The sequence below is a fragment of the Protopterus annectens genome, chromosome 3.part0 (genome assembly GCF_019279795.1).
Source record: "Protopterus annectens isolate FY-2018-M chromosome 3.part0, PAN1.0, whole genome shotgun sequence".
Lineage (NCBI taxonomy): Eukaryota > Metazoa > Chordata > Ceratodontiformes > Protopteridae > Protopterus > Protopterus annectens.
In genome coordinates, this window is record NC_056731.1 from 507,045,192 (window position 1) to 507,066,264 (window position 21,073).

Below are 21,073 nucleotides of genomic sequence, written 5' to 3' on the forward strand. Positions count from 1 at the left end.
AGTGCGGTATTGTGTCAAATACCTTAGCCAGATCAAGGTAGGCAGTGTGAACCACTTTGCCCTCATCCATTGCTTTGGTGATCTTCTCAAAGAAGTCCACCAGGTTGAGTAGGCATGACCTGCCCTTGAAGAAACTTAACTGGGTTAGGTCCAGTGTCTGGAGGTTTACTATATCATTACTGATCAGTTACATGATAATTCTTACAACTGGCTTTGTATACAAGACTAGTGAGACTTATGGGCTTATAGTTTTCAGAGTCTGTAGATGTCCCACCTTTGTGCGGAGGGATAACTGTTTTCCATTCATGAGGCACAAACGTAGCTATTAAACCAAAAATGAAAAGAAATAAGATATGTTAACTATTAACAACAACTAAGTAGAGCTTTTAGAGTAGATACAGCTCTTATTTGCACTGTACACGTTACACACATGGCTAAAAGTCTTAAATATTCAATGAGAGAGAGTAGAATAAGATGTGCAGTAATCAGTAAGATATACATCATGATGTGTACTTAAAAGGAAAACGTTTTAACCACAGTCATGTGCTACTTACTTGTTTATAGTTCTTCCAAAAGTGACTTGTACAAGTGCAATTAATGTCCTTCTGACCCACTTGAACACTGAAAGGAAATTGTGAAATCCATTAAAATTGTGAGCTTAAGTCTTGTGTTCATTTGTGTACAAATAATATTATTTATTAAACGTTTTATTTCATGGCAAAATAGCTTCACATAAATAAAAGCTTGCCTTTTATGTCTACTATCATTTATGCGGTCACTTTTTCTTTTTTTCTTTTTTACTCCGGCTACTATTAAATCCAATGTGGTGTACACTGTACAAACATATCCAAGTCCTTAATTACTTAAATAATACCTTATGCCATTCCAACTGCTACGGGAAGATGTAGGCATGCTTCTCTGACATTGCAGGGTCATACTATGGCCGGGAAATAGACATGCCTATATAATGGCAGTTAAAAGAATCCCCAGACATTTTCCTATAATTTTATATAACCATTTGCACGGTGGTCATAAATGAAGCAGTAAAGTATTCTATACCTGCATGTGGAAACAATTTATTTATTTATTTATTTTACATTTGTTGACCGGGCTAGTCTAACTGGATATATGTCCATTTTCAGTAGAGACCCGAGGAGAAAAGCTCCGAGAAAAGAACAGTTTATACAAAATGCAAATAGATAACTTCTTCTTTCAGCTTTTCCTGGTTAGGTGTTGCCACAGCGGATCACCTGTCCGCTCATGATTGGCAGTGAAGTTTTACAGTGTCGAGTTGCCAGCCCGGCGCCCAACCTTCCACGGAAGGCACACACACGCACACACTCACACCTAGGGCCAATTTGGAGTGTCCAGTCCACCTACAGCATGTCTTTGGGATGTGGGAGGAAACCGGAGCACCCGGAGGAAACCCACGCGACCTCAGGGAGGACATGCAGACTCCACACAGAAGGCAACCCAGACGAGGATCGAACCGGAGAACCTCTTGCTGTGAGGTGACAATGCTAACCACTGCACCACCATGGCCACCCAAAATGCAAATAGATAACTATACATTCAAAAACAATTAGATAACTATACATTCATGTGCACTTGTCATTTCATCCGCAGTAAGCAAATAGGGTAACACTATGAAGATAGATAACTATACATTCATGTACACTTGTTATTTCAGCAGCAGCAAGCAGACAGGGTAACACTATGAAGATTTTTGTTTCAGTCATTTGGAGCAACAGTTAGCATAGACAGTTAACATATTGTGTCGAGGAAGTTGACACAGCACAGTGATGGGTATGAAGAGAGCAAATTATTTATATTTTTACAGAGAGAGCAGTAGCAAAGGTAAAAGAACTGATGTAAAAAAAAGGCTAAAGGCAAGGGAAGATAGTATCAGTCGGGCTTGGTGCATGGGCAAAGCCATGGGATTTTAAGAAAATTCTTAACTGGTTCCCAAAAAGATGGGTGGATGTAGTAGAAGTTAGTTCAGTTGGGAGTGTGTTCCAAGTTTTATCAACAGAGTTAGAAAACAGACAGTCCCCTGATTTGTTTTTAGATTTTAAGGTGGCTACTTGTAACCTATTTGCAGAAAGTAGGGTTGGAAGGTTTTGGTAAGAATTGAGGAGGTTACCAAGTATAGGTGTATTTGTGGGATGGTGTAAGATCTTGTGGATAAAGGTGAGTTGTTGGTAGAGTAGATGAGGTCTGTAATACATGTATATGCAATGTAAGTGTTTATAGATCTAAAATTAACTTGGATATCTAGTTCACGCTGTACACACAATAATTTATACATGCATATAGAATGAAATGCTGGATTCCTATTTAGAGAAGAAAATTCCAGTAATGACAAACTACACTAAGTCTGTAACTATTATGTTATAGTAGCTACAGTGTTCACAAAGGGTTGCATGACCAATCATTGCTAACCAGTTGACTGTGGTGGTAATCTTCCTAAGACAGATCCAACCTACTGGTATAATCTAAACAAACATCAGCTTTACTTTAGACTATAAAATACATACTACATAGGTTCATAGGTGTGTACTACGCTAATGGCCCTGGAGCCTTTACAAGCCTAGGCCAAAGAAGTGACCTGGCATTGTGCCGCCCGACATCAGTTCCCAGTGCCTCTATCAAGTAGAGCCACTGGAGTGATCTCCAGGGTGAACTTTCTATTTCCCATCCACTCATCAAGATTTCTCTTGAAGAGGGCCAGTGAGGTGCTCTGCTTGACATGTATGGGAAGTCTATTCCACAGCCTGGGCAGCCTCCGGGTTATGAACCTGTCCCTCCAACATGTTCTGTTGGTTATGGTAATGAGGTTGAGGTCTCTGGAGTGTGTGGTGCAGAGAGATCGGGATTTCTTTAGATGTAGCATTTCTAACAGAGCTGGGTCAGACATGATTTTGTAAATCAAGCAGAGATCACCTCTTAGTAGACAATATGAGACAGAGAATAGCTGAAGGTTTTTGAGTCTGTCTGTGTAGGACATGTGTTTAAGGCCTAGGATCCTCTTCGTGAGGTACTTTTGTGGCCTCTCCAGTTGTTGCAAGTGTCTAATGAGGGAAGAGTAGAGAGAAATTATGACACCTTTCTTCCTGGATGCAAAACCCTTGGTAATGAGATGTGCCACATAGAAGGACTTTCTGACCACAGTGGCAATGCGGAGGTCGAAAGAGAGGTTGCTGTCAACCTGTGTCCACAGATCTCTTACAACTCCTTCAATGTTTAGTAGGCTCCCATCGATGTGGTAATTAGTGGGAACAGAGTTTTTCCTCAAGGGGATGAAGATGCATTTTTTGGCATTAAGCTTAAGGCCATGGTTTCGATACCAGTCACAGTGAAGCCTTTCTGTAGGATGTCTGTATCACTTTGGGAGTTAATAATGACTCCCAGCTTGAAGTCATCTGCGAACTTGGTCAGCCAGAGTCCCACCGTGTTGGTCAGGACTTCTGAGAAGTAGATGCCAAACAGGAGAGGACCCAGGACCAATCCTTGTGGGACTCCACTTGTGACTGGTCAGCAGTCTGACTTGGAGTTTGCTACTTTCACACTGTGGGTTCTATCTGTCAGCCAATTTGCAAACCACCTAATGATATAGGGGTTGATGCCTAGTTTGGTGAGTTTATCAATAATTCCTGAGTGAGGAATGGTATCAAAGGCCTTGGCCAGATCGAGGTAGGGTGAATGAACTGCCTTAGCCTCAACCACATTTCTGGTGACTGACTCAAAGAAGTCAACCAGGTTGATCAGGCATGATATACCTTTCACAAAACCAAATTGCGTGGAATCTAGACTTTGAAGATTCCCTGTATCTTTGTTAATTAGGTCCATGATGATGTGCTCCATAGCCTTACATATCAGACTAGTCAGGCTAATGGGTAGATAATTTCCAGGGTCTGTAGTCACTCTTCCTTTATGGAGAGGAATGACTGCAGCAGTGTGCCATTCGGAAGGGACAAAGCTTGAGGTGAGGCTGAGAGTGAAAAGGGCACACAGATGTGGTGTCAGTTCACTTTGTAATTCATGTAGAACACAGCCAGTGATATTGTCAGGTCCCATGGAAGCTGTATTCTTGGCCTTGGACAATGCAGCTTTAACCTGTGCTGCACTAATGCTGGGTGCCTGGCATTCTTCCGGTATTGAGAATGGTCCTTTAGTGGGGTAAAGTTGGCACTGAATCTGTCAGCCAGTACGTTGGCAATATCTGTTGGCTCAGTATAGCAGGTATCATTGTGCAGTAACTCAGAGCAAATCTGGGTATTGCCGTAGATATTCTTGATATAACTATAGAAGGTTTGTGGTTGTTTTTAGTGTCTGATGCAATTCTGTCTTCATAGCTAGCTTTGAAGGTTTTGATAAGGGATCTCAACTTTTGCTGAGGTTAATAAGGGAATTTTTCCAGCCTTGGGACTTCACCTTTTACTGCAACAGTTTCTTCCTTCTGTTGTAGAGTTTATTAATGGCAGAGGACCACCAAATTGGCTTCATTTTTTTGGAGAGCATCTTGGTTCTGTTGGGTATGGCTAGCTCCATGCATTTATGTACATGTTCGTACAGTGCATTGGTGTATGATTTGGCAGTCATGCATCTATTTTCCATTAGCATGGGTGCTGTGAAGTTAGCCACCACTGTTTTTAGGAGTCCAAAATCGGCTTTGGAGAAGTTTTCCATAGTGGATACCTTTGTGGGGGGTGTGGGTGAGATGTGGATTTCCATGGTGATTAGTTTGTGGTTGGATCTAACCAGACAGAAATTAACTATTGGTGTAGGGCAATGGCTGCCCAAGTTAGTAATAACCAGGTCAAGGATGTTGCTTCCTCTAGTGGGGGTAAGAATGAGCTGGTCCAGGTCATTGGAACTGTTGAATTCCAGGAATATACAGATGAGACTACTGTACCTCTTCCAAAGAATAGGCACAGTAGACAAATGCATTGTATGGGGTCTGCAAAGATTACAGATCATGCATGTAGAAATGACTTAACAGCATCACAGGTTTATTCACTGCAGCTTTGTCAGTAAGGCCCTTAAATGCCTTTAATATTGAATGCCTGAAGGCAAGTAATCAGGCATACACAATAACATCTTTCATCTAAAATGTTGGTTGTATCCATGAGGCCAAAATAAACAAGTTGGCAATATCATGGTATCTTAAGGAACTTTCTCTTTCCTGAAAGACTACATAGCCTTGTCTGTTTGGTTGTACTACAAGCTATAATATGTTATATGTTTGACATGTTTCTGAATCAGCATTTTCTGAATTCAGTTGTTATGCCTGTGACATCCAATTTCTCAGTATATTCTATGGCTACATACAAGCAAAACAAAACATTTATATCTATCTATATATATACATATATATAACTAACTTGGTTCTACAACCAATATATAATTCTTCTTAAAACGAAAAGCTTGAAGAGCACCAACATGGATGCTGGCTCAAAGCAGCAATAAGATCAGCAGGTACTAGGTACTCTATTCTGTGTCACCCAAAACAGCCCCCATTTACTAGATAGTGAGCAGAATGAAACACAAAGTCTTCTCCACAGGCAGAAGCAATAGAAATGAGCTGCAGGTACACCTGTCCTTTAGCTTTTCTCAAGTGAAAGGGCCAACAAGCTATATGGAGGCAAACTGCAATACCAGCAACCTGCGTACAACGCCAGGGGACCCAGACATAGGAGGGTAGAAAAGAGTGGGAGATCACCAGCTTTTGTTCACTGACAGGCACGCTGGGCTGACAGGCAGCACTCCTTAATATAGACAGAGCAAGAAGCATGGCAAGAAAAACAATTGGAGGAGGGACATGTGGGAATGTGTCCCTGACCAGTGTCTGGGCTGCTGCTATTCTGCAAAGACTGGCTGTACAGCAGGACATGAAAAAAATCAATCCCTTCCCTCCAACAGCATGAGAGCCCTAATCACCAACTGTTCAACTATCGTCATTCAGAGAGAATGGATTAGCAATAATGGTGCAAAAAAATCACACACACACACACACACACACACACACTCCTACAAAAGGAAGGTACACAACAGCTTCCCTTACAAAACAGCAAATTAAAGGCCAGAAGCCTCTCAGAGTCTAAGGTCAGTAGTGGGTAAAACAGAACATGTTAAAAAATATGCATCTACATGATGACAACTAATTAACAACTTTAACAATAATGAGGAGAAGGATTAACTTGTTTTTTTTTATTTAATCAGGTGATTTTTGCTCAAACTAAAATCCCAAATGTCTGTGAAGTTATGAACCTCTGAACCAGGTAGAGTTGAAGCTGTGTCTATTTATTTTATGCTGAATTTCTTTAAAGCACTAATCCCATGGACTCATTTCAGTCTTAATTTGGGGAGAACACAATAGATACACGAAATTATATAGAGAGTGAATGACAAAATATAATATATATATATATATGTTATACACAAAGTGAATACAGCTGGCTTGAGAGTATAAAGGCAATATATAAATGACATTATATAGAGAGAGACTGAAAAACACAATGTATACATGCCTTGTATATTGAATGGCATCAGTTGGCATGCTGAAAGAATCACTGTCAAAAACAGAGTCAGACCAAAATATGGACACAAAAGAAGGGAATGAAGAGATTAAGTTATATAACCAGAGTGACAGCAGATGTATTTTCACAGACTCTTGAAATGTACTTTTATTTATGAATAGAAAATGAGGTAAGAAGAATGATCTTTACGTAAAGAAGGGACAGATTCCCACAGTTTGGTAAAAGGACTGAGAAAGCATGGTCTGTGCAGCGAAGCCCAGTTTAGGGGTTAGAGGAGAGGACATGAGTAGTTCAGACTAAGGTTGTACATTGGTGCATCTCTGAATATTCTGGAAGCTAGTGGAGGGAAGGGGTCACTCTATAAATTTAAACAGTTGTGAAGCAGGTAGAAAGTCAGCACCTTGTTTCACTGTCAGTCAGTTGGCTTTTTCAGTGGCTTTGCATTTCTTGGGAAGGAAGTAATGAATCCACAAATGACACTTGAAATGGGCTTAATGGTGGATAGAGTTGTACTATAATATATACAAGACATCTGTAAATGACAGGTTACAGGACAATATACTGAGTCACATCACAATTCATCATAAGCAGTTGAAATTACAGTATATCTAAAGTAATATTAATCAATTCACAGTTCCTTAGTTTTTGGGCAAGTGCAGAGGATGTATGAGGCTGGGCCATGGAAAGTGGTGTACGAGTGAAAATTACAGTAGAATAATGAGGAGGAATCAAAACACTAAGAGAAGTTGTTTGTGTTTACAGAGCACCATACTTGTTAACTCGAAATGATGCTGCCTAAAAATGTTTACCAGCTGGATCATTATTATATTCTTCACTGCAACACCCACGAATCCTTGACACAGCACACTAGTCCCAAAGCAAAGTACACAAGATAGCGAAAGATGTACTTTAATAACTTTAAGTGTACAACAATATAATCCACTTTTCGTTAACACAAATAGTTCAACTTCTTCAGAAAAAATACACATACTGATGGTAAAACAGGTTACTTAAATATACAATTGATTCAGTCACATGGTAAAATGAATTAAAGTGAATTAAAGTTTAAAGCCATACAACATAAAATGCCAGAAATATATATCCCTCAAGTATGACTTAATGTAAATGAATTTAAAAACTGTCATTCAACACAATTAGTCACAAACCACTCTCCAAGAGACATATATAAATAAAAAACATACAATATATACCTATTATTTCAAATTACTATAAATCTATTCATAAAGGTAATAGGTGTATTAGTATACATAAATATTAATGGGTAATTAAAAATATATATATATATATACTAAAAATTATTCTAATAAGTTAAATAACAAAATTAACCCAAATAAAAAATACAATATGTTACATATTATATACATAATAAATAAAATAAATATACATAAGACCTATGTATATAAAAAATATATAAAATATTTAAAATGTATATATATATGCCTACACATACATATGTGCATGTATCGTATGTGTGTGTATAAATTCTAATAACAGAGATGAATAAATACATCCATCCATAAATACAATATTGGAAGGACAAATACACTCACATATACTTCCTAACCATCATATAATTACAAATACACTAGTAGTTAAATAAAAACCAATATTAAAAAACAACAATCACTAATACATAATATTATATGAAATATAATAATATATGAAATATAATAATAATAATAATTTATTCTAATAATAGGTAATAGTTTATTGTTATAATATTATTAATAATTATTATTAATAATCATGTGTCAGCTAGTTGTACCTATCTAGTCAAATTTTTTAATCTCAAGATACACATAATATTACACATTTCATTAATTCCTGGGTATTGGCATGCATTCAACCTTAATTGCCAGAGGAGTTCATTCCTTTCTAATTTTAATGACTCTGGGCCACCCCTTCCATCACTTCTCAATTGGTCTATAACCCTGAAACTTTTTACTAGGAAATTGAATCTTTTAGCATTAATGGGAGTAAATATGAATAAGAACACAGATTACTATGTTTCTAGTGTGTATAATCCACCCCTACATCCATTATTAGCACTTTTTGAACAGGTCAGTGAGTTAGATCTACGTGATCTTGCGAAAACATCACATGTACCAGGAGAGTTAAGGAATAACCAATATAATATAAGTAGAGAGGACAGAGATAATTTGAAATATCTAAGCCATGCCCCAGTTCGTATTATGAAACCGGATAAGGGAGGCGGTTTGGCCATTATGAATATAGATGATTATAATACTAGAATGCTTACCATCCTGAATAGTGATACATATGTGGAAGCATCTAGAAATGAATTGAATGGTGCATATAGTAAAGTGAGAGCACTCATACAGGAATTGTACATAGAGGCAAGAATAGATAAAACTTTATATATTTATATGTCCCAACCTGCACCTAGGATACCAATTTTTTTTGGTATCCCGAAATTACATAAATGTATAATGGACCCACCTATGAGACAGATAGTTGATGGCCGGGATAGTATTACATATACATGCGCTAAAGTGGCTGATAATATTTTAAAGAAATATATTAAAAATGAAAGCCAAATTTCAAAGGACTCTTGGTCATTTCTTGAACATATTAATAACCTTGAGTTCAGAGCAGAGGATTTGTTAGTCACAGTAGATGTGAAGGACTTATATTCATCTATACCACATCATGAAGGGATTGAGTGGTCAGGACACATGTTGAAAATTCTCGGAGCCCCTCAGAATGAGATTGATTTAGTGTTAGAACTAATAGATACAGTGCTATCCTATAACTATGTACTTGTTAATAATGATATATACCATCAAAAAGTAAGAGTGGCAATGGGTTCTCCATGTGGTGCCAGCTTTGCTAACCTGGTAATGGCCTATTGGGAGAGGGAGTTTGTGTTGAATAATCTAGTGTATAAAGATTTAATTCAATTTTATACTAGATTTTTAGATGACATATTTATCCTCTTCCAGGGTAATACAGTTGAGCTGGAAAATATGTTGGTTATTTAATTCTAGAACTACCTTTTTGAGTTTCACATCAAATTTTGATGTGAACAGAATTTCTTATTTAGATATTGACTTAAGGAAAGATTATCAAGAGGAAGTGTATGTTTCAAAGATTTATCGGAAAGAGACTTATTCAAATATGTTCCTTCATTATTCTAGCTGCCACCCAACCTTTCAGAAGAAATCAGTAGTGAAGGGTCAAGTGGTTAGAGCTGCAAGGATGGTTACTAGGGACACGGAATTCGAAGATGAATGTGAACTTCTGTATTCTTATTTTATGCAGAGAGGATACCCAAGGCATTTGATTTTGGAGATATTTAATGAGGTAAAACACAAGAGAACTACTGGAGTATACACCCCTATTTTGAATAATAGTGGATTGAGTAGGAAATTGTCTAGGACAGAGAATGAATTGTTTAACCCTTATAGCTTTGTTTGCACCTTTAATGTGGATTCATATAAGATAGTAAACATTATTGTAAAAAATTGGGACATTTTGTTGAGAGATAGTAAATTTAGGAGTAGTTTTCCACCTATACCAAAAGTGGTTTATAGACGTGGATCTAATTTGCGAACCATCCTTGAATCCAAGAGCAAACCACGTACATATAAGGAGGGCATGTATAAATGTAATATGTGCCGGATTTGTCGATATATTGACACTGGTAATAGTTTTATTATTGGGGATAGGAAGTATTTTTCCAATGGGAGATATAATTGTAGCAGTAAACAGGTTGTCTATCTGGCCAAATGTACTTTATGCCCAGCTTTCTATATAGGTAAAACCGATAGGAAGCTGGGGGAGAGAATTTATGAACACATATATTGTATTAGCAAAAATAAATTAGAAAATGCATTGGCCAAACATATTAACGAAAATGAGGGACATCAGTTTAGTTTCAGGGTTATAGACCAATTGAGAAGTGATGGAAGGGGTGGCCCAGAGTCATTAAAATTAGAAAGGAATGAACTCCTCTGGCAATTAAGGTTGAATGCATGCCAATACCCAGGAATTAATGAAATGTGTAATATTATGTGCATCTTGAGATTAAAAAATTTGACTAGATAGGTACAACTAGCTGACACATGATTATTAATAATTATTATTAATATTATAACAATAAACTATTACCTATTATTAGAATAAATTATTATTATTATTATATTTCATATATTATTATATTTCATATAATATTATGTATTAGTGATTGTTGTTTTTTAATATTGGTTTTTATTTAACTACTAGTGTATTTGTAATTATATGATGGTTAGGAAGTAAATGTGAGTGTATTTGTCCTTCCAATATTGTATTTATGGATGGATGTATTTATTCATCTTTGTTATTAGAATTTATACACACACATACGATATATGCACATATGTATGTGTAGGCATATATATATACATTTTAAATATTTTATATATTTTTTATATACATAGGTCTCATGTATATTTATTTTAATTATTATGTATATAATATATAACATACTGTATCCTTTATTTGGGTTTATTTTGTTATTAACTTATTATAATTTTTAGTATATATATATATTTTTAATTACCCATTAATATTCATGTATACTAATACATCTATTACCCTTATGAATAGATTTATAGTAATTTAAAGTAATAGGTATATACTGTATGATTTTTTATTTATATATGTCTCTTGGAGAGTGGTTTGTGACTAACTGTGTTGAATGATAGTTTTTTAAAAAATTCATTTCTACATTAAGTTATATTTGATGGATATATATTTCTGGCATTTTATGTCGTATGGCTTTAAACTTTAATTCATTTTACCATGTGACTGAATTAATTGTATATTTAAGTAACCTGTTTTACCATCAGTATTTGTATTTTTTCTGAAGAAGTTGAACTATTTGTGTTAACGAAAAGTGGATTATATTGTTGTACACTTAAAGTTATTAAAGTACATCTTTTGCTATCTTGTGTACTTTGCTTTGGGACTAGTGTGCTGTGTCAAGGATTCGTGGGTGTTGCAGTGCAGTTTTGCGGTTTTACACAAGCTTGTCTTCATTATTATATTCTTCTCACACCTGAACCATACTTAACCTATCAGTTATGTTTAATTTCCCCGCCTTCAATCAACTGTGCAACAGCTTTTCAGAGTATTCTGTTGGCAACAAAATACTAAACAAAAGTATGAAATATCTGCCCCTTCCTAATGGTATATTGAATGCAGTTAATTTGCAGCTTTCTTTATCTAGCTTTATCTGCCAGAATCTCCTGACTACATCTAGTACTGCAAAGAACTTGGCATTTTGCAAGCTTTTGCAGTTAGCAGAGAGGATTAAGGGTATGAGCTGTTAAATAAGCTGCATCTTGTGGCCCAGGATTTGATTCCCTCATCCTCCAACTGCCTAATGTATGACACTAAGAAAGTCATTCAACCAGTCAGTGTTCCTGTGGCTTGGTCTGAAAAAGATCCATGTGTATCTGTGCTCTGACTCACTTAAGTATAAATAAAAAATGGCTGAGACCACTACATTAGCTGTAAGCAAAGTGTACTGCTGCTGCTTAATCACGTTAGATCTTGTGGATTAATATAAATGAGAATTTTATCTTGTGTTAAAACAGTAAACATGCTAACCAGCTACTTTATTGCCTCTAATTACTTCTTAACACTACCCAACTTCTCCATTCATTTTAATTCCTGCTCAGTTTTATCACTGAAAATTACTGGCAGTTTCCTTTCAGTGTTATTCACTGGCACAGCATCAGGTGTTATATCTGACTAATATTGTCTTAGCAAAATTTCTAAGCCTGCAAATACATTAGTAGAGCTATCAAGGATATCACAGCTATGGTCTCAATTCTCCAAATGCCTTGGCTTTCTAATGCCATGGCAGAAATGGACCCCATTCCTAAGTCAGGGTATAATTAGAGTTTATGAAATTAATACAGTTTTGGTCTTTGATGTTAGCCAAGAGTTCTCTTCTCAGCACCTGCAACATGCCCAGAACTGGCTATCTGCATTTCATGTGGCATTACATGTATTGGTAACATATTTAAGTATGACTGTAAATTCTTTGTTATTAGTACTGTAGCTCCTACTACTATTTTAACTGTCTTGTTATCTTTCTTCAACATCACTCTTGTTTCTGCTTGCAAACCCTAGTATTTTCTGACTTTTCTCTCTCTCTGTATGCAAAACACTGTAATTTACTGGGTATAGCAATTTCAATGATCAATGCTACTTTTGTCTTTTATTCATAGACTACTATATCTGTTTTTTTTTTTTTTGCATCAGTGTTTTGAACTATTGGTAACTGGTGATCCCACATGATATAAGGGTCTATATTAGAACACCGAACATTCAAAATGTCGAGTGTTCTAATATTGAACCCTATGAATCGAAAATTTAAAACATTGAACATTTAGAACAGAAAATTTTTTCCTAGGGAAAAAAATTGCTGTTCCAAAACACATACACACAACACAAGCACACCAAACAAACAGCAATCCACACACATACACCTAAACTCTAACACCTAACCCTACACTAAACTATACATACACCACCAACTATCCACTTACCTTAACCCAAACCCTAACCCTAAGGTCCGTCACTATCACACAGTCACCTCACCCATGCCCTAACCTTAACTCACCTACCCCACCCTAACCCTCACGTCCACACAATCGCACACTTACCTCACCCGTGCCCTAACCCTAACTCACCTAACCTTCCCTAACCCTCATGTCCACACAATCTCACACTGACCTGCACCCGACCCTTAACTTTCCACCACAGCACTGAAAATACCGAAGCAACAGAAACGGATAATCAAATTCTTTCCCTAGGAAAAAAATTGTTTTTCTGTTTCTTTGATATTTTCAGCGTTCGCTGAAAACGGGTCGATATTAGAACACTCGAAATTTTGAACGTTCGGTGTTCTAAAATAGACCCTAACATAAACATCACTCTCTATAACACTTTGTAGTCCACATTTCCAATATTTCTCAGCTACTTCTATACTGCAGTGTTTGCATAATCCCCAGTGCAACAGCTTTATTTATTTTATTTTTATTTATTTATTTAACATTTGTTTACCGGGAAAGTCCGACTTGGAATAAAGACAATTTTCAGCGGAAACCCAAGGAGAAATGCTTCAGACACATGTCTTTGTAATGTGGGAGGAAACCAAAGCACTTGGAGGAAACCTACATGAATGCAGGGAGGACATGCAAACTAGCACAGAAGGCGCCCAGCTGAGAATCAATCCGGAGAACCTCTTGCTGTGAAGCGACAATGCAACCGCTGCACCACTGCGCTGTCCAGTCGTGCCACATTATTGTGTTGTCAGTACACAGACCCTCTGCTATGAGTGTATCACACCCAGCAATGTCATGTGCAACTGTTTCCAGTTCAGTTTTACTGAATCTGCATTTATCTGTTTCTCCTACTTTTTAACGGACTTTGTAAACTAGTCTACTATCCTGGGCCTCCTTTATTAGCCTTTCATTTCTTGGTTTCAATTCGCCCCCCAACCATTCCTGCATCAACTCAACAAGCGGTTGTTCCAGAAGATATCTAAATTTGTCACTATATTTGTAGACCTTCCAAACTTTCTTTCTCATCTGATCTTTTCCTTATATTCTTTCTTTTGTTTTTTGGCACTTTCAGTTGTTGTCTGATTTTTTTGTTTACTTCTGGTTTGATTTCCATCCACATTTTATTTTGAAATGCTTCTTCTAAACCAAGCAAAGATGTCATCTTAGTCTTTTCCGCATGCTTTCAAACTTTCACAGTGTTTGGATCTGATGAGGTCAGCAGATATGTATACAGTCCCATGACTGCAGATCTATACATGTAGTCAGTTTTGAGAATGCCCATACCTCCTTCAGAGTGAGGTATATTTAATTGTGGGGTACACTTATTTTTATATATCATTTGATAAGCATTTTTTTTGTTGTTTTGTTTTCATGTCTAAATGTGTCAATATGTTTTGGAGCCAGTCAACCACACAAAACCTGTAAGTTAAAACTTCAGGAAAACCAAACTATTTATAGCTTGGACTTTAAACCTACATGTCAAGGCAGTTTTCAATATTAGCCTGAGTCTTTTCAAGTATTCCTTACTGATCGGCATTCTCATTTATTCATGTTTACTGCCTACACTTAATCTGTTTCCAAATATTTATACACTCCCTCCATCTCAAGCTCCTTTATATCACATTCCAGTCACAGGTTAATATTTTATTGTGACTGCGGATTTCTTTTATAAAGGTTTCTTCTGCACATTTACTAAGACCAAATGTCATAATTATCTGAGAAAGTTTTAGCCATTTGCAGTTGTGTTTTCGTCTCTTCATCTGATGAACTTATTTTAAATAATTCACAAAAATAGATGAGATGTCTTTAAATATGGTTGGTTTCTAGAAGTTAAACTGTAACCACAGCCCAATTCATTAAGTAAATGGCTTAATGTATTAAGGCTAAGAAAAAACAGCAGTGGTGAGAAAGAATCTGGAATACCTCCCTTTTATTTTATTTTATTTTATCACTGGGATAATACACTGCTGTTTATCCTGGCTTAGCTGTAAAGTGGTTTGCCACTGTTTTATAGTCACTACACTACAACTGCTCAATGCAGGAAGTATTTTATACATTTGTAAGAACTCATTATCCATGAATGTCGGATACTATCAAATGTGTTTTTTTTGTACTCTAGATATGCCACATTTTTTCTAAGTGACTATAAAGTCTGTTAATATCAGTTCCACTACATACTCCACATATTGTCAGAAGGCAAGTTATTGGTCAATGTAGAGTGCATCAGACATCCATTATCCATGAATGTGGGATACTGTCAAATGCTTTTTTTTTTTTTATAGGTTCATAGGTTTGTACCAGGCTAATGACGTTGGGGCCTTTACATGCCAAGCCATAGGATTACCGTGGTACAGTGCCACCTGACCTTAGTTCCCAGTGCCTCTGTCCAGTAGAGCCACTGGAGTTATCCCCGGGGTGAATTTTCTGTTTCCCATCCACTCATCAAGATTTCTATTAAAATGGGTCAGAGAGGTGCTCTGCTTGGCATGTATAGGAAGTCTGTTCCATAGCATGGGCAGTCTCTGGGTTATGAACCTGTCCCTCCAGCATGTTCTGTTAATTGTTGTAATGAGGTTGAGGTTTCTGGAGTGTGTGGTGCGGAGGGCTTGGGATTTCTTTAGATGTAGTATTTCTAACAGCTGGGTCAGACATGGCTTTGTAAGTCAAGCAGAGATCGCCTCTAAGTAGGCGATATGAAACAGAGAATAGTTGGAGTTCTTTGAGTCTGTCCATATAGGACACGTGTTTAAGGCCTAGAATCCTCTTTGTGAGGTACTTTTGCAGCCTCTCCAGTTGTTGCAGGTGCCTAGTGAGGTACGTGCCAAATGGGGCACTGTACTTAATGATTGGCCTAATGAGGGAAGAGTAGAGGGAGACAATGACCTCTTTCTTCCTGAATGCAAAACCCTTAGTAATGAGATGTGCCACATAGAAGGACTTTATGACCACAGTGACAATGTGGTGATCAAAAGAGAGGTTGCTGTCAACCTGTGTTTCCAGATCTCTCTTATAATGCCTTCTGTGTTCAGTGGACTACCATCAATGTGGTAATTCATGGGAACCAGGTTTTTCCCAAAGGGGATGACGACACATTTTTTGGCATTGAGCTTAAGGCCATGGTTCTGACACCAGTTGTTGGTCTCAGTGAGGCCATTCTGTAGGATGTCAACATTACTTGGGGAGTTGTTAATAGCTCGCAACTTGCAATCATCTGCGAACTTTGTCAGCCAGAGTCCCTTTGTGTTAGCCTGGACTTCAGAGAAGTAGATACTGAACAGGAGAGGACCCAGGACTGAACCCTGTGGGACTCCACTCGTGACAAGTCGTCAGTCTGACTTGGTGCCAGCTACTTTCACACTGTGGGTTCTATCTGTGAGCCAGCTTGCAACCCACCTAGTGATATAGGGGTTGATGCCAAGCTTAGTGAGTTGTTCTATGATTCCTGAGTGGGGAATGGTATCAAAAGCCTTGGCCAAATCAAGGTAGGCTGTATGAACTACTTTGCCTTCATCCATAGCTCTGGTGACTGACTTAAAGAAGTCAACTGAGGGGAGTAGACATGATCTACCCTTCACAAAACCAAACTGTGTGGGATCCAGAGTTTGTAGATTCCCTATATCCTTGTTTATTAGGTCCATAGCTTTGCATATCAGACTCGTCAGGATAATGGGGCAATAGTTCCCAGAGTCTGTAGTCGCTCCTCCTTTGTGGAGAGGGATGACTGCAGCAGTGTGCCATTCTGTAGGGACAAAGCCTGAGGTGAGGTTGTGATTGAACAGGGCACACATGAGGTGCAAGTTCACGCTGTAGTTCATGTAGAACACAACCAGGGATATTGTCAGGTCCCATAGAAGCTGTATTCTTGGCCTTGGACAGAGCTGGTTTAACCTGTGCAGCAGTAATACTGGGTGCCTTGCAATCTACTGGTATTGTGATTGGTCCTTTGGGGGGAGGGGTAAAGTTGGCACTGAGTCTGTCGGCCAGTTTATTGGCAATATTTGTTGGCTCTGTATAGGAGGTACTATTGTGCAGTAGCTCAGAGCAAATCTGGGTATTGCCATGGAGATTCTTTACATAACTATAGAAGGTTTTGTGATTATCTTTACTATCTGCTGCAATTCTGTTTTCATAGCTAGCTTTAGATGATTTGATGAGGGATCTCAACTTTTTGTTGAGGCTGATAAGGGAGTTTTTCCAGTCTTGAGACTTCACCTTATTTCACATCAGTTTCCTCCCTCAGTTGTAGAGTTTGTTTATGGCAGGGGACCACCAGATTGGCTTCTTTTTTGGAGGAGAGCATCTTGGTTCTATTGGGTATGGTGAGATCCAAGCATTTGTGCACGTGTTCGTACAGTGCATTGGTGTATAATTCTGCAGTCACACAACTATTCTCCATTTGCAAGGGTGCCGTGAAGTTAGCCACCTCTGTTTTTAGGAGCCCAAAGTTAGCTTTGGAGAAGTTTTTCATGGTGGTTACTTTTGAGGGGGGTGGGAGGTATGTGGATTTCAAAGGTGATCAGTTTGTGGTCGGATCTAACCAGGGAGGAGTTGACTATTGGTATAGAGCAACGGTCGCCCTTGTTAGTAATGACCAGGTCAAGGATGTTGCTACCTCTAGTGAGGGTGTAAGAACGAGCTGGTCCAGGGAATTGGAATTATTGAACTCCAGAAAATGCTGGTAAAGTGTATTGGTACATGAGTAGTTTACCCAGTTAATGGAGGAGTAGCTGAAGTCACCTAGTAAGAGAGTGTTAGGTTGGACCCTAATATTCTCCAGGGTGCTTAAGAATGTGAAATGCAGGTCTTGGGACATGGTTGGGGACCTATAGCAGACTATGACCTGTAGCACTGTCTTACCCAATGTTAGCTGCACCTGAAGTATCTCTGATGTGTTATGTTGGGATACCAGTCTGGAGCTGTGCACATCCTTTATGAATATGGAAACACCACTGCCTTTGGAGCTTTGGTCCAAGTTCTGGGGCCGAAAGGTGTGGAATGAGTTATAGCCTGGTAGTGCAAGGGTGCTTTCTGCTGCCTTGAACCAGGTCTCTGTTACAGCACAAATGTCGATGTTCTCCATTTTAAGGAGTGCTTCAAGCGAGTGCATTTTGAGATTTAGATAGACTTGTAGTGCTGAGCAGTATGACCATCAGACTGCATTTGTTTTTAACTGTTACAGTGGTAATTTGGTCCTTGGGACACTGCCTAAAAAGGCACTACAGTGGTGGCAAGAGCCTTGGCCAGTATCCAGATGCCCAGAGGTGACAGATGAAGGCCATCTCTGGCAAAGCATCGAGGTCTGTCAATCATGTCATCCCAGGCAGACAGATACTAGATCCCCTTAGAATGACACCAGAAACTTAGCCAATTGTTAAAATCAATAATTTTCTGCTTGTACTGTGGTATCATTCTGGGTGATGGTAGGATGTTGCTCAGGGCTATGGTCATAACCGCCTGGGCTACATAATCCGGGAGCTCTTCCATGTCTCTCTTCATGTAGTCCAGGGAGGTGCGTCTAAGGTCATTCACACCCACATGTACAATGACAGAGTCATATTTGTACCTGTTGTTGTGGGACCTGAGTGCGTGCGTTATGTGGCGGATCCTGGCACCTGACAGGCATCTGACTGTTACTTTCTCCTTATTCAACCTAGTGAGTGGGATATCAGTGTGCCTCACCATTAAGTCACCTATGACTAGTGTGTTGAACATGCTGTTTTGCCTTAGGGGCTTTGGTTGAGCAGCACACTGTTTAGGAGAGTTATGTGTCACATGATTAGTGTTGTGTTGTGGTGGTTGAATGCATTTCTGCCTTGGAAGTGTCTGCTGCTTGGGTAGATTTTTACTGATAGCCTCCATGAAGGTGGGTGTGTAGTTTGTGCTTTTATGTGAAGGCAGCACTGGTGTGTGTTCTGGAGGGCTATGTATTCCATGTGGTGTGGTGCAAGTGTTGACCTTCTCCTCTTGACCAGCAATTCTGGTCTTGGCTGGAGAGTGCGTGCCTTCCAATTTAAATATACAAGTGCATCTCTCGCAAGTCTAAGTGATGGAAGGTAAGAGGAGAGGGTTGTCGGTGTATATGAAGCAGTTACTACATTGCCTCAGGATGCCCAAGTTCACCAGGTTAATAGGAAAAATCACAGGGAACTGACCTCTAGACATGCCTGGAGGGGTGGGCATTGATAATAAGTACTGGATCTGTTTCCTTGTAGAACATTTAGTGCTGGTAGCACTTTTGTGTGCTACAATAATTGCTACAAGAAGTCTGGTAAAGTGCTAGACTAATAAGACAGTGTACATGCAGGAGAGGAGAGAACTAGTAAATCTAAGGGAAAATTGAAGAGCAGACTTTGGTACGCCTCAGAAGCTTACAAACAGTCCTGGATACAGCAAGTCTGTATCTGGACTAGACTAGTTACAGGAAAGGCGGGAAACAAGAGCAAACACAGGCTTTTAAACCAGAACGTTGAGAGAGATGGAAAAACTGTCCAAATGGCTAATAAATTACAATTTCTGGGCAAGAAACCAATCCACTTGTGGTAGAAAGGCTACCTAGTGCTTACTAGTGGCATACCTAGATAAACCACTTTTTTTGTAATCTAGATATGCCATTGTAATCTAGATATGTCACAGTTAGCTTCTTCCCTTTCTACAACTCTCTTTTATTAAGACTTTGTTTAGTAACAAATGATCCTTTATTCCATATGACTTTCTTTTACTACATTTTTGTTCTATTGCCAAAATTGAATTTTTTTCTCATCAACTATAAATGTAGGAAGAAACAGCAGCAGGGCTACTATGACAGTTAGCATAAACCTTTAATAAAACACAGTGGACAAGTAAAAACCATAAAACTGGATAAGCGCTTTTGGACAACTTCTTTCTTCAGATCCATTACTCTCTCTATCATGCACAGATTTAAATACCCAAAGAACATCCAAATGCAGCTCACATTCATTCATAAAAACAGAACCTCTTAAACAACAACCAATCAAAGCCGAATGCTTAAATAGCGCATTTTACAACATTTAAGTGCTATCCGTAATGAAATACAACACAGTGTTTTATCTCAACATGTACAGAGGTTTAGATGGTAATTAAATCAAAAGGTGCTTCAACAAAGTATTAGTTTAAGGGTGTGCACACTTATGCAACCAGCTTATTGCACATTTTTTATTTTTTATATTTTTCCCCCAACAAACTTGTTTGTTTTTCAATTGAATTGTACAGGTAATAGGTCACATTAAACAGGGGTGTGTAAACTTTTTATAGCCGCTGTATGTCTCTGTAATACTTAACATGACCTTTTGAAAAACTACTGCATCACTTCTTATGCCATGTAACATATGGGTGACTGCCAGTTCACTCAAACTCAGGAGCTGTGGATGTGCTTCAAGTCCTCATGAGATCTTTATTCTGACTTTTTCCAAGAGAGAAGTGACATACTTCCCCTAGCTAGGCATTAGCACATTTAAAGTTGAATAATACAACTGACAGGTGCAGGGGCATTTAATTAAATAAAAGTAGACAGAATGGCAGCTAACAGCCTGAAATGTTGAAGACATGGGTTTACACTTGCAGGTTGGAGACAATAGAAGAAGAAATGCAGAACACCGTGAGATAGACATTTCTGTACAGACTTCAGATGTATGACTTAAGAATGGACAGGGGGGACTTCTGGAGATTGTTATGCAGAAAGTCAACTTGTTCCCTTGTTGTTCTGCAGTAAATCATCTAAGTGTGATATTAGTGTGTGTTTTATTGTGACCACATCTTAGTAAAGTGTGTAGAAGTCACTTTCATAACCTGGTCTGACAAGAACATTAAAGATAGCAAACAGTCTGAAGACTTATGACCTTCAAATGAGAAGGAAACAAATATGGCAGGTGAGGCATGACTACATGAGTTGTCTGAGGCTAAAAAGGAGATGTCTGA

At 38.3% G+C, this 21,073-nt stretch overlaps 1 protein-coding gene across 1 annotated transcript in view; it reads right to left on the bottom strand.

The window, feature by feature from the left end:
* The window catches only part of SNX25 (sorting nexin 25), a 1,427,683-nt gene that overhangs the window by 152,824 nt on the left and 1,253,786 nt on the right, over positions 1-21,073 (bottom strand). The window contains exon 16 of the mRNA XM_044064925.1: positions 555-621. Coding sequence (XP_043920860.1) covers positions 555-621 — 67 coding nt within the window. The remainder of the gene's footprint in view (positions 1-554; positions 622-21,073) is intronic.